This window comes from Geotrypetes seraphini, chromosome 12 (assembly GCF_902459505.1).
Source record: "Geotrypetes seraphini chromosome 12, aGeoSer1.1, whole genome shotgun sequence".
Classification (NCBI taxonomy): Eukaryota; Metazoa; Chordata; class Amphibia; order Gymnophiona; family Dermophiidae; genus Geotrypetes; species Geotrypetes seraphini.
Genome location: NC_047095.1, coordinates 59,082,358 through 59,096,216, shown reverse-complemented (window position 1 = coordinate 59,096,216; position 13,859 = coordinate 59,082,358). Strand labels below are relative to the sequence as shown.

The window sequence follows — 13,859 nt, the reverse complement described above, 5'->3', positions numbered from 1 at the left end:
AGGGATCCCAGGCCCTCCTGCCCTCGACGCAAACCCCCCTCCCCCCAACGACCGCCCCCCCCCAAGAACCTCCGACCGCCCCCCCAGCTGACCCACGACCCCCCTGGTGACCCCCACGACCCCCCCACCCCCCTTCCCCGTACCTTTGGTAGTTGGACCAGAAGGGAGCCAAACCCTCCTGGCCACGGCGACCCCCTAACCCCACCCCGCACTACATTACGGGCAGGAGGGATCCCAGGCCCTCCTGCCCTCGACGCAAACCCCCCGCCCCCCAGCCGACCCGCGACCCCCCTGGCGGTTTGCGTCGAGGGCAGGAGGGCCTGGGATCCCTCCTGCCCGTAATGTAGTGCGGGGTGGGGTTAGGGGGTCGCCGTGGCCAGGAGGGTTTGGGCTCCCTTCTGGCCCGATATTGTCAGGAAGTCGGCGGTCCTGCCGGGGGGAGGGGGATGTATCGGACGTCGGGGAGTCGACCGGGCAAGAGGGCTTGGGCTTCCTCTTGCTCCGATCGTGGATGCGGGTGCGGGTGGGAGCGCGTGCGAGCGGTCGTTCGGGGTGGGGGTGCGAGCGGTCCTGCTGGGGGGGGTGAATCGGGCGGGGTGGGAACTATGTTTTAAAACTTTTGTATACCGCGCTCACGCATATAACGCGCGAGGGGTATGCGCGGTAGGTAAAAACGCGTATAACGCGCGAAAATACAGTAGTCTTTATCCGGATGGTTTTTAAGACTTCAGTGTTAAAGAACTACTACTTGGAATGATTACTTTAAAAGGGAGAACTACCAGTCAGGAAATATTCAGTTCTTTCCATTCTTTTGTGACAAAGTACAATCTTCCATTGCATAGACTTGTTTCCATCACTACTGATGGAGCAAGAGCAATGACAGGTGAGATTAAGGGTTTCATAGCTCTCTGTAGACAGCATGATGACTTCCCAGATTTCCTTTCTTACCACTGCATCATTCACCAATAAGTTTTGGCAAGCAAGAGACTCAATACAAAGACTTTCAAAATTGTAAATTCAGTTTGTGGAAGATCACTTCAAAGACAGCTTTTCAATCTTACTCTTGATGAAGGGGCAGAAGAAATAATTTTGTACACAGATGTAAGGTGGCTGTGTAGGCACAAATTTCTGCAAAGATTTCATGATTTGCTGAATGAAATAAGAAGTTTTTTGAAGGAGAGGGGAGATGACCAAGCAGAGTTGGAAGATGAGGAGTGGTTATGTGATCTGGCATTTCTCGCCGACTTTACAGGTGAACTAAGTGATATGAACCTTGAACTACAAGGTAAAAATAAATGCATTGGCAAGATGATGAGTACAGTTTCATCTTACAAGATCAAATTTGAGCTAATTAGGACTGATCTTGCAAACAACACTTTTTTTTTGGTTAATCTTTATTGACATTTCAAACTTTTATAATGTATACAATTGAAAGAATCAGAAAAACTATATGAAAATACTTTATTATCATTACAATTATTACCTTAAACAATTTTTCCACCTCTTCTTATCCTTGTTATAAATAATAATATGATATTATATATTATTTTCCTAATACACAGGACCTTAGGACAATATCCAAATTTTGTTTCTCAGAACGAGAAATATGTGACAGAAATCTGTTCTGTTATCCAGAAATTTGAAAATAGATTCTGTGACTTCCAAAAAATTGGAACAGTTGTAGAGTACTTGTCATATCCATTCAAAGTGGATGTGGACATTGAAGAAACTGCGGCTGCAATTAGTAAAAATTACTCATTGAGCAAGCCATCTCTTGAAAACGAAATATTAACCCTTAAAAATTACATTTTTCTCAAGACCCTTGCTGAGCAAGAATCGTTTTGGAAGCTAGTGCCTAGAGACAAATTTCCCAACTTGAGAAGATTCAGTGACGCTGTACACTCCTGTTGCAGTTCAACTTATTTGTGTGAATCTGCGTTTTCCCATCTGAAAATGACAGAGTACACAACGTTCCAACATGACAGATGAACATCTCCAGGATTCCCTGAAACTGGCCGTCACACAATATTTACCCAACTTCAAAAAGCTGGTGGATGAAATGCAGGCTCAGACGTTTCACTAATGAGCAGGAGCGAAATATTAAAAATTGTGCAAGATCAGCCTGGATCAATACGCAACCTAAATTTAACACAAATTACTCAATAAAAGTTAAAGAAAGTTATTACTCAATAAAACTTTAAGAAAAAATGTACTTTCCATTTCCCCTCGCAGTTCTTACTGGATCTGTCTTGTTTTTGCTTAATTTGCTTAACAGCTAATTTCATCCAAGTAATTGACAGAAGGTTCATTAAAAATGTGTGTTGTGGGGGGAACCTCCAACTTTATTGGGTTAAAATTTAATTTGAAACTAATGTGAAACTTAATTTTCATGGTGGTAAAAGTAGATCACAACCTGTTCAAAGTTGGACATGCCTGCTCTAGGGTATACATATTCAAGGCTTCCAGTACAGCAGTACATTCACAATATATTGGAGACAGTGGATTAAGGGAACATTCATAATATACTGGAGAACTTTTCCTTCTGAACAAACAGCATACGATCCCTTACAGATGGGACGTACCAGAGCAGTCCCTTGAGTCTAGGCGGGACAGATGAGCCTGCGACCGGCATAAAGGGCATGAAGACCCTGTCCATTTGTGCTGCCACGTCCACTCTGTAAGAGTTTGTAAAGGTATGGAGTGTAGACCATATGACTGCCCTACAGATTTCATTGGGCGGTACTGCCGTAGCATCTGCCCAGGAAGATGTCATGCTTCTGGTAGTGAGCTTCCATAGCTAATGTATGCTGAGGAAATAACCATGCGGATCCATCGGGAAATAGAAGCTGGTCTGCCCTGAAAACTAGCATTGGTCAAGACAAATAGGTGGTCTGTCAGACAGAACTCATTTGTCACGTCAAGATAATGAAGAACTCTCCTGACATCTAGCTGCCAAACACAGTGAAGATACATACATGAACACATGCCTGAAATACATCACTAAGATAGTTTAAACACATTTATCATATAAATAAGTTTTCAGAGATCTTCTAAATGTATGATATGAAGAAGAGTTTAGCAACAATTCACTTATGGTTTTACCCCAAATACCAGCCTAATAGTATAGAGTTTTATCCAGGAATCTTTTATAAACACATCTTCTCAACTCACTTGCAGAAGTTAAGACTGAGGAGAGTGGGTGCTGCCCAGAGAGATAAGGGGGCAGAGAGAAGACTTGCAAGTTGAGGTGCTTAACCCATCCATAATGACACAGGAATAGGGGTTAGTACATGAATCTAACTAGCAGAAGATTTGAAACAAATTGGAGAGGTTTTTCCCCAAATTCAAGCTGTGGAATTTGTCATAGAGAATGTGGTTTTCACATGGTTCTAGTGAACAAGTCCAGTAACAGTTTATTAGTTAAGCACACTAGAATTCCCTATTTTTGATTTCTTGGAAAGAGGAACTGCAAAGAGATCTTTTAGATCAGGGGTGTCAAAGTCTCTCCTTGAGGGCCACAATCCAGTCAGGTTTTCAGGATTTCCGAATCTATTGGCATACAATGAAAGCAGTGCATGCAAATAGATCTCATGCGTATTCATTGTGGGAATCCAGACAACCTCGAGGAGGGACTTTGACATCCCTGTTCTAGATAGTCCAAATGACCCAGATTGACCCTTGGGTTTAACTATTGGTTTGACCCCAGCATTGTACTGCTTAGATTTGTATAGGGAGAGGGGAAAGTGGTCCAGTATATAGAACTATTGGAAGTAATGATATCTCCTCAGGAATGAAAAATACACAACAAAAAATTAGGTCTTGGTGCTTCTTTTCTTTTTACTGTTAATTTGAATGATCTAGTCTAGTACAGTGTTTCACAGCCTTTTTTCATACCAGATGTTTGACTGACTCATTTCCCCAAATTATATAGACTACCATTTGGGACTATATGCACAAGGGGAGAGGCCTTGGGCATCTAAGCTCTGCCTTAGGTTCCTGGGAGAGGATAAAGGAGGCCTCCCTTGCATCACATAATGCACTGGGAAGGGGAAGGCCTGCCATTTTGGAGTAGCAGGCCTCTGAGCAGGAGGGACCAGGCGGCCTGGCATTTTAATTTTAATAGGGCAGATATTGTGCATGTGTAACACGCGCACCTCTGTGCCATAAAAAAGAAAAGAAAAACAGGCAGACCGGTCAGTTTTTTCAGATTGGTAGGAGCAATCACTATTTTTTGTGCCATGTTAGAGCATTGATCGGTCGGCTAGTTTGCATGGCATTTTAATATTAATGACCTTATTTGCATGGCTGGATTGGAGAATGAGCGATCGCAGGGAAGAACATAGAGTGAGCCGTTTTGTGCATAGGGTCAACAAATATTAAATTAATATTACTCACACTATTCCCATATATATGAAAGAGTGTATTCAACTTATTCATTCAAAATGTGTATAGGAAGAGGCCTCAGTACCGGAGCCCACGCACAGTCGTATTCACAGACTGAATACGACTATGCGTGGGCTCCGGTACTGAGGCCTCTTCCTATACACATTTTGAATGAATAAGTTGAATACACTCTTTCATATATATGGGAATAGTGTGAGTAATATTATTTTGTCAAAATTTTCCCATTAGGGGACTTTAGTGTAGTGTAGTGTAGTGAGTTCAACAAATATCAAACCAGATTAGTGACGATCAGAGACTTACGTGCATCTAGCTAGAGAATGACATGTGAACAAATTTGTCCTTGTCCTCGCAAGAACTCAATTTTCCCGTCCTCGCAAGTTTTGTCGCTGTCCATGTCCCTGCCCCATTCCTGTAAGCGCTGTCTTAATCACATAAGCCTCAAACACTTATGATTTTAAAGTGTTTGAGGCTTGTGCAGATGAGGATGGAGCTTGCAGGAATGAGACAAGGATGGGAAAATGAGTTCCCGTGTCATTCTCTATATCTAGCCTTCAGTCATCCCCTAATCCAGCCAACCAATCACCTCTTTCCTTCCCCCTGATTGGCTTGCCAGACTCTGAGTCTAACAGTTAATATCCCCCAGCCCCCTTCTTTTCCTCTCCCTCCTGCCAGGCATACCTTGGTCACCTTTTGTTTTTTCCTGTCATCCCTTATTTTTACTCATTCCTGTCTGATGCAGTGTTGCTGATTTGTCTGCACAGGCCAGTGCTTCTGACCCATCACTCATGTTTTGATGTGGGTGCTGTTGCTGATTCATCACTCCTCCCTTAACCCACGTGGGCTTCTGCTGTTTCTGATCTGCCGGTTTCCCATACCTGTAGCAAGGACAGGAAGTGATTTGATGGCATGTTGGGAGACAAGGAGTGATGACCTTGCTTCTCTCTTTGGCCTCTGTTGCAGTCTGGGGATAGAAAATGACAGCCTTTTGCAATGGCCTTGCCCCATGAACTGCTGAAGTGCTACAGTAGACTTTTGAAAAGCATAGATGTAAATATGGTTTTCCTAGTAATGTTTTTTTTTTTTTTAAAGCTTGTAAACCAGTTTGCCTTGGTGAAGATTCACAAACAGACTAATTTGAATGATGCCTCAATAATGCTGATTTCTGCTTGGCAGGTTGAGACATGAAACTGAATGTTGCCTAACCAATGGAGAACTATTTCCAAGAGGAGGCCTACAACCTGGACAAGGTCTTAGATGAATTTGAACAAAATGAAGGTGAGAATTTGTGGGGTTACACCTTTTGAATTCCTCTGTGATAAGGTAGATAATGGAATACATGCATAGGACAAGAAGTAAGCCTTAAGCACTGTTCAGAGTTTGTATAATCTCAGGATTGCTAAAGTGCTGATACTCTGGAAGAATTTATCACCAATTCATGTTTCAGTGAGCACCAAAGTGTAATTTAATGTGAGAACAAGTTCACTGAGAAGTTAAGTTACAGTTATCCAGGAGAATAAATGAATGTGCTGATGTGAGACAAGAGGCCCTAAGAAAACTAAACTTAACAGCACACAGAAAAGTTCACATGCAAGAGAAGCCATTAAAATGTATATGTGCGACAAACTTTACCGAGATATCAAGCTTCACAATAAACGGATTAGTGCAGCCTATGAAAACAATGTTTTAAAACAGGTCACAGCTTACAATTAGAAATGTCACAAAGACACCTAAAATGTTTAGTAAAAGCTTTTCAGTACTGTGGGATTACAGTGTGGTTTCCATTACATACAGACATCATAAAATGCACAGCATAGTTACCAGAGTGAAAATATTTCTAGGGAAGATGTTCAAGGAAGTTAAACTTCTGTTACTCTTAACAAAATTGAGAGCTGATAAGTGTCTCAGCAGGCAAAATTTGTAAATTGTTTTTAGAATAAAAGCTTTCCTCATAAATCATCTCCGAGTCCTGTTGTATATTTAGAAATGATTGTATCACTTTTTGGGGGAGGGGAGTTATCACATTGATTGGAAGGCTGGTTATGTGATGTGGGTTATCCCTTCTGTAATTCGACTAGGAAGAGAGCAGTTTTGTATGAAGTATTTTTATTCCATTCCATTCCATCCCAATCCACTTTGTCTACTCCATCCATAATCAAGGGCTACAGACCAGAGGTAGCTGGTGTGAATACAATAATCACAGTTTTGGGTAAAAGAAACTGTCTTCTGACAATGTCTTATAGCTGAACCTCAGTATTATCCATAGGACTTAAGCAGTCTGGGACTGCGGCCATTTGACCTAACCTTCAGGTGTGATGTTTGCATGAGCTTCTAATCAGGATAGTAAGGAAGCATCCTAGTTAGGAGCAACGAAATTAGAGGTACTTTCTCTGAGTGGTCTTCTTGGAAGAGAATAAAACCTCAGTAAAATTAAGGAATTGTAATAATTTTGTTCATTTTAATGACTCTGGATTATCTTAAAAAAAAAATCTGTATGAAGGTACGAGTGCTTTCTGGTCATGGGAGATCAGTCCAGATGAGTGGGCTATTTGTCTCTGCTAGCAGATGGACTCGGAGAGAAACCGCACAGAGCTGACTTTATAGGTGCTGGTGCTGCCCTCGGCTCCTCCGTATCCCATATCAAAACAAGGCAGTTCTTAGGTATTTGCTGCTCACAATTTGAGTGTCATAATTGAAGTCCGTTCATTGTTGTTCTCAGATATAGTGTCCCTGGTTTTATTTTGAAATTTAATGTTTAAAGGATTGTAATGCCCTTGCTTCAATTTGCTTGTAAACATGATTGTAATAATCTAAGTGAAAACATGATTTGCATACTACAGACCTTGTTCTATTTCTCGTAACTCTGCAAGCATTCAGATGTAAGCAGTTCAGTTTAAAAAACAAACAAACCAACCTTTATACTCCTCTTGATTTTGGTCAGAAGGGTTCACTTGGGTAATGTCTCCATGACAGAGTGTGTGGTGTATGATCTGTCTCTTAAATTGACTCATACTGACATTGTTCTGGAGTTCATAGGATGTACAGGCAATTTTTCAAGGTGTGCTTGGAAATTACTTTTAATTATGCTTGTGGCATCCAATACAGCGGGAAGTATTTTTGTATCTTTCTGCCACATTTTCTTAGTTCTTGAGGATCTTCTTCTCCCTTTCCACGTGATTTCACAATCAATCACTTGACTCTGTCATCTCTTATCCAGTGCACCTTTGTGGTTTTCTCCGGTTCCTTACATCAAGCTTCTTATCGATTGGCATGAGAATGTCCTGTGTGATCACAGTCTCATTTTGCATGGTGCTTTTGGGGTCATGATCCCATTGTTTTTCTGGTGCAGCAGCAGATGAGATGTGCCACCTTTATTCCTTTTTATTTAGAATTTTCTTCCATCAGAACCTAGCAGCTTGCTATGAGACGAGTAACCATTTCCAGCTTTTTCTATAGACTCTACATCTGTTTTGCAAGTATTTTCTATACTTGCTTTGTACCATCTCATTTGTTATCCACAGTCCTGGGTATGGAGGCTCTCATTTGTTTCTTAAAGGCAAGTGGCATGGTCAGAAATAGGAAGTGGATGCTTTCACTGATTGTATCAGACTCTTCCGGAAGAGTGGTAATGGTCCAGAATGACCATGCCATTTGTTAACTTCATTCTTTACTAAAGAACAAAAAGTCGATGCTGATTTCTCAAACATACCAGGACTGCACTTTGCTCATTGACTCTCTTTGGCTTTCTAAAGTTTTCATATGATTTATCAAAGGCTCAAACCCCTTTCATTTTTTACTTCATACACCTTCACCTTCCCCATATCTACTATTTCAGTATTTTTGCTTGTCCAAAGCATATTTATGTTTTGTTGTTTGGGTTGCCACTGCTTCTGCTCATAGGCTATTCCAGGCATTTAGCATCTACCCTCTTAGAAAAGAATTGTTCTCATGTTTCTTTTGTCTTCCTTTCTACAGTTTCATGGTGCTTGCTGGACTGGCAAGTACTTTACATCCAAGGGCCTACAAGTTGATTTTTAAAGGGAAACTCCATGCTGGCTGGGGAATGCAGGTACATTGTAGTCCTGAAATAACATGGGATCATTTAGAACACAGTCAAGGGCTGGACCTCGTTTATTTTTAATATTGTAGATACCATATAATGCAGATTCACTTATAATGTGGCCAGAATATAGTGGATCCCAGGGTCAGTATTATACAAGATCTACTGTGTACTTTTGAACAATGCTGTACATCCTCATTGAGGCAGGTAGAAATTATGTACTATCCCTCTGCTACCCAGTGTCTGCTTTCTTTATAATGCAGATAAAAGTACTCATGCTGCAAAACAGCATGTTTTTACTTGCACAAAAGTTATAGGAGCATTTTCAAACTGTATTGTGTGTGGGGTTTTCTTTTTATTTGGGTAAACTGGTTTACCTGCGTAAAACCCTTTTGAAAATTGCCCCTCATATGACACCACCTTCTATCTATCTAATCTATCCTGTATGTGTATGTATCATACTTTTGCATTTCTCCAGTCTCCTCTTTTTTATTTTTCTAGCTCAATTGGAACCAGGGTTAGGATTCTTGTGCCATGATCTTTCATTCATAATTAAGACTTTCCCCTCTGTTTTAATCAACCATCATTGCCACACTTCTTATCTAAAGGTGAAAGGGGATGAGACTTGATTTACCGCTTTTTCTGTGTGGTTGCAATCAAAGCGGTTTACATATTTTAGACTTATTTTGTACCTGGGGCAATGAAGTGTTAAGTGATTTGCCTAGAGTTACAAAGAGCTGCAGTGGGAATCGAACTTGCAACTCAGGGTGCTGAGGCAGCTGAACCACTAGGTCACTCCTCCACTTGTCTTAAGGCCGGGAGCCATGCCCCATGACGTCAGAACTGTATATTGCAGGTTCCAGATTTAGGCAACAGGTTCTTTACTTTTACCATAACACTCTTCCAACAAGGGGAGCCAAAAATATTTATTTATTTGTTTTGTTTTCTATCCCACCCAGGATGGGTCACAGGTCAACATACACAATATACAGTTAACAGATTACAGTATAAGTTTTTCAGGTACAAGTTATTATCCTAACTCCGCACGTACCAGGGATCTAATACCAATATCCTTAATACACAGTTTATAGGTTGAATTAGTCATAGTTATAGTGGAAGATTTTTCAGTACAAGATTTTATCCTAACCTGACACCTATTGAGGTGACTTGGGAATTATGGTAATACAGTGGTACTTTGGATTACGAGCATAATCCGTTCCAGGAGCATGCTCGTAATCCAAAATGCTCGTTTATCAAAGCGAGTTTCCCCATAGGAAATAAAGGAAACTCGCTTTGATGTGTTTCCCCCCCCCACGAGAACCGGCATTGCTCCCCCCGAAAGCCCCCCCTGCGATCTGGCACCCCACCACGCGATTGGGCCCCCCCCCCGCCACGATCCGGCACCCCCCCCGACACGATTGGGCACCCCCGCTACGATCCGGCACCCCCCCCCGACGCTTCTTACCCTCATCTGGGTACCGGCATGTCCTGTGCTTGGTGCCGGTGCCCGAAGATCGGCCTCCTCTTCTGCTAGGCCTTGAGCATCTGAGCATGCTCAAGACCTGCGAGTTCACGAGGCCAATCTTCAGGCACCGGCACCAAGCACAGGACATGCCGGTGCCCAGATGAGGGTAAGAAACATCGGTGGGGGGGGGGGTGCCGGATCGTGGCGGGGGGGGGGGGCGCCCAATTGCATCGGGGGGGGGGGTGCCGGATTGCAAGGGGGGGGCGCTCGTAAATTGAGCCATGCTCGGTTTCCGAGGCACCGATTTTGCAAATGTTTTGCTCGTCTTGCAAAACACTTGCAAACCGGTACACTTGTAAACCAAGGTACCACTGTACATGCATAGCAGTGTAAAGCTCTGCCACTGATCAACTGGGATGGCTTTAAACTTCCTTTTCTCTATTTTAATGTTTCTGTTATGCTCAACAAGTATGTAAATTTAAGTGTCTTAAACTTTTTAGTAGGGTTTATGTTGGATCATTTTAGTAGCTCTTGTCTGAATCATTTTATTATTTTACTGTCTGGAGTCCAGTCTTAAATATAGTGTATGAAGTGAGGTATCACAGATGACTTGTACAAAGGCAACATTACCCCCTTTTTCTTGCTGATGTCTCTTATTTATGTAACTGAGCATAACCTCAGCCTGACATTTTGCTTTTTAACATTGATGGGATGTCTTCAAGTTATCTGAGATGATTACTTTTAGGTGTCTTTCTTTGATAGTTAAGTTCTTGTCCTTCCAGTTTGACATGTCGCTAATAGATTTTGTATTTTAAATGCATGATTTTACACTTGTTTGCACTGCAACTCATTTTCCAAACCTCTGGGATATTCTTCCTGTTTCTAAAGTCTGCTGTTGGTTTTTTCAATGACATCTGACATGTAAATAAATGTGTTTGTGATAAGTGCTTTAAGAAATATGAAATAAAATATGTTTCAGTGCAATAGGTGGGTCTTTCTGGACAAGCGGGTAATTTCCCCATCACTGTGAGTTCTGCAGAAGGAATCCACTCTGGATTTTTTTTCTATATCTATATCTCTTACTTCACTGGGAGCCCTACTGCCACCTAGAGCCAGAAGAAGTATTTCTGTTTTGCTCTCCTTTTTTTTTGCATTTTACTTGGTGTTTTTCAGTTTATATTTGGTATTGTCAGTGCTCGGAGCGTACCAATTTCAGTGTCAGAAGAAGCAGATTGAGTTGTGCAGCTTGTAGAACCTGTTAGCCAGCCTGCATAAGTATTTTTGGAGCTTGGGGCCATCCCCGCTTACCTACTGCTTAGCAGGGGTTTGAGAGCAAGCTATCAGCCATCTGTAGGAGGCTCAGCAGTGTCTCTCAGGGTGCCGGCTGCATTTTTTGCCTCCTCCCTTCTGGTAGCACATCTGTCAGTCTGCGGGGGAGGGGGTTCAGTCAGACACTGTGTCCGGCTGGCAGCCCGAAGATCAGCATTGAAGAAGGACTTTCAGTATGACTTCTCCATTCCAGCTACTGTTTTTAGGTGCCAAAATCCCGACGGTGACCATCTTGGATTTTTAGTGATCTTTTTTTTTCAAAAGTTTCCTGCAGCTCCAAATCTTCTCCTTTTGCCTCAAAACTTGTTGGGATGGAGTCCTTGGGCTCGCTCTTTTACACCAAATCCAAAATCAGGATTGTACAAATTCTGCGCCTCAGAAGCATCCTTGTGTCACGTGTCATGCAGCATGGAACAGAGAGACGGGAGTGGCCAGCTTAACCTCTCCTATGCATTCTCAATTAGCAGAAAGGGTGGCTAACCTGCTGGGGTGGTCTTTTATTTTTCTCAGGGCCTGAAAACAGTGAGTGTTCTACACGACAGGATGCGGACGCCCTGCAGCCCAAGAAACGCAAATTAGAGTCATGTCAGGGTGAATCCTCGCTCCCTGATATAGCTTTCTCTTCTGAATCAATTTAATGTGGAAAGCCTTTCAGAAGAGCTGTGCTCCCACTGCGCAGACCAGCTGCATGTCGGACTCGACACGCCAGGGCTTAGCCCTTGAAGGGACATTTGCTTTGGAGTATGCCATTGTCCAGGACTTGGGAGATCTATTTGCAGGAGATACAAATGATGTTGTTCCTCCCAGTTGAAGAGCATGCGGACCTCCAGACTCAAGAGGTGCACTCTTTGTTCTTCCCTGCAAAAGACTCTAGAAGGTCAAATGGTCAGTGTTTTCTCCAACAATGCTACAGCGGTGGCTTTCTGACCATCTATTTGTGCTGACTCATTCAGCTAAGTGAGGTGTGTCAGCCTCCAAGGCCATGATTTCCAGATGGATCCTTAACCTTTTCCTATCGTGTGTTCCGGATGACGGGACATTCCAAAAATGACATAGACAGTGGATAAACAGTCTGTATGGACTTATAAAGAGCCAGGAACACAAAATATTTGAATTTACAGACTTATGACTTATTTACATTATGTTTACAATAGCCGTAAATGATAACGGTGAATAATACAAAACTTTGCTAAAATAATTACGATTGGAACCAGCGTAACGTAAAATTTATTACGATAGGAAAAGGTTAAGGCTATTTTGTCAGCCTATATTATCTGCAGGAAACAGTCTCCTGTTTCTGTCAAGGCATATTCGAAAAGAAGTGTGGCTTTGTCATGGGCTTAAGATAGGGCAGTCTCTCCGAAGGAGATTTGTAGGACTGTGACTTAGTCCACTCTACATACATTTGCTAAGCTTTACAGAGTGGATATGGTGACGAGAGGACTCTGCCTTTAGTCCTCAGTATTACATGGTGGCGCGGTCAGCCCACCCTAGAGTTCTGTGACTGCTTTTGTACATCCCTCCTGTCCAGAATGACACACCTATAGCACTGGAAAAAGAGATTATGTTCTTAGCGTAATAATATTTTTTCCAGTAGATAGGTGTGTCATTCTGGACCCCCGCCCTGTCCTTTCTGCACCTGTCTCGTTCTGATTGATCTTCTCCAAGTATGTATCTTGGATGCCAGTCAACCCTTTAGGGTGTGCAGAATTGTGTATAATATAGTTCTAGCAGCCACAGGAGTACTGCCTGAGTTCCTTTGATGCTTTTTGTTGGCGTCGGTTGATCTTTGATTGTTCAAGTATTGTTTTGTTAGAACAGAACTGTTTATTTGTTTGGGATATCCCAATTCCTTACTTCACTTTTTCTTAGAGGAGCTCTTGCATGCTTGGAAACTAACTGTAGGTGGCAGTAGAGTTCCCAGTGAAGTAAGAGAGATACAGAAAAAATCCAGAGTGGATTCCTTCTGCAGAGCTTGTGGCAATGAGGAAATTATCTGCTTGTCCAGAATGACACATCTATCTACTGGAAAATATATTATCAAGGTAAGAATATAAACTCTCTTCAAATGTTTCAAACTGAATGCATAATGTGACTTCATGGAATAGAAGTACACTTCTCCGTCCAAATTCGCGGGTTTAGGACTTGCAACTTTGATTATTTGCGAGTTTCTAAACCCTGACCCACCCCTGCCTCCCAGACCTCTCCATGTCGTACCTGGTGGCCTAGTGGTGAAGCGGGGCAGGAGCGATCTTCCTACGTTCCTGCCCCTTGCAGAGCCATCAACAAAAATGGCTGCTGTGAGTTCCCACTGTAGTCTCATGAGACCACGGAACTCACGGCAGCCATTTTTGTTGATTGCTCTGCATGGGGCAGGAGCGTAGGAAGACCACCAGGTAAGGTGTGGAGAGCTCCGGGAGGCAGGAGTGAGGCAGGGGTGGGTCAGAGTCGGCGATAAAAGTTATTTGCGATTTTTCCATATTTGCGGGCCGGCTCTGCCCCTAATCCCCACAAATATGGAGGGAGAAGTGTAATTCAATTCTCTCATCTCTAAACAGGTAGAATGCTGACACTGATGTGTCTCAAGTCCAAAATTTTGTGACT

General features: G+C 42.5%; 1 protein-coding gene across 5 annotated transcripts in view; it reads left to right on the top strand.

Moving 5' to 3' along the window:
- The window catches only part of ZFYVE9 (zinc finger FYVE-type containing 9), a 165,964-nt gene that overhangs the window by 42,627 nt on the left and 109,478 nt on the right, over window positions 1-13,859 (top strand). For 4 of the 5 annotated variants that reach the window (XR_004536594.1, XM_033916066.1, XM_033916069.1 and 1 more), the window contains exon 2: window positions 5,578-5,679. Coding sequence is in view for 3 of the 5 variants with exons in the window: in XM_033916066.1 (XP_033771957.1) it covers window positions 5,610-5,679 (70 nt within the window). In the remaining 2 variants the exon portion in view is untranslated. Of the gene's footprint in view, window positions 1-5,577; window positions 5,680-8,376; window positions 8,471-13,859 lie in introns of those variants that run through there. The other variant, XM_033916068.1, reaches the window with a different exon arrangement.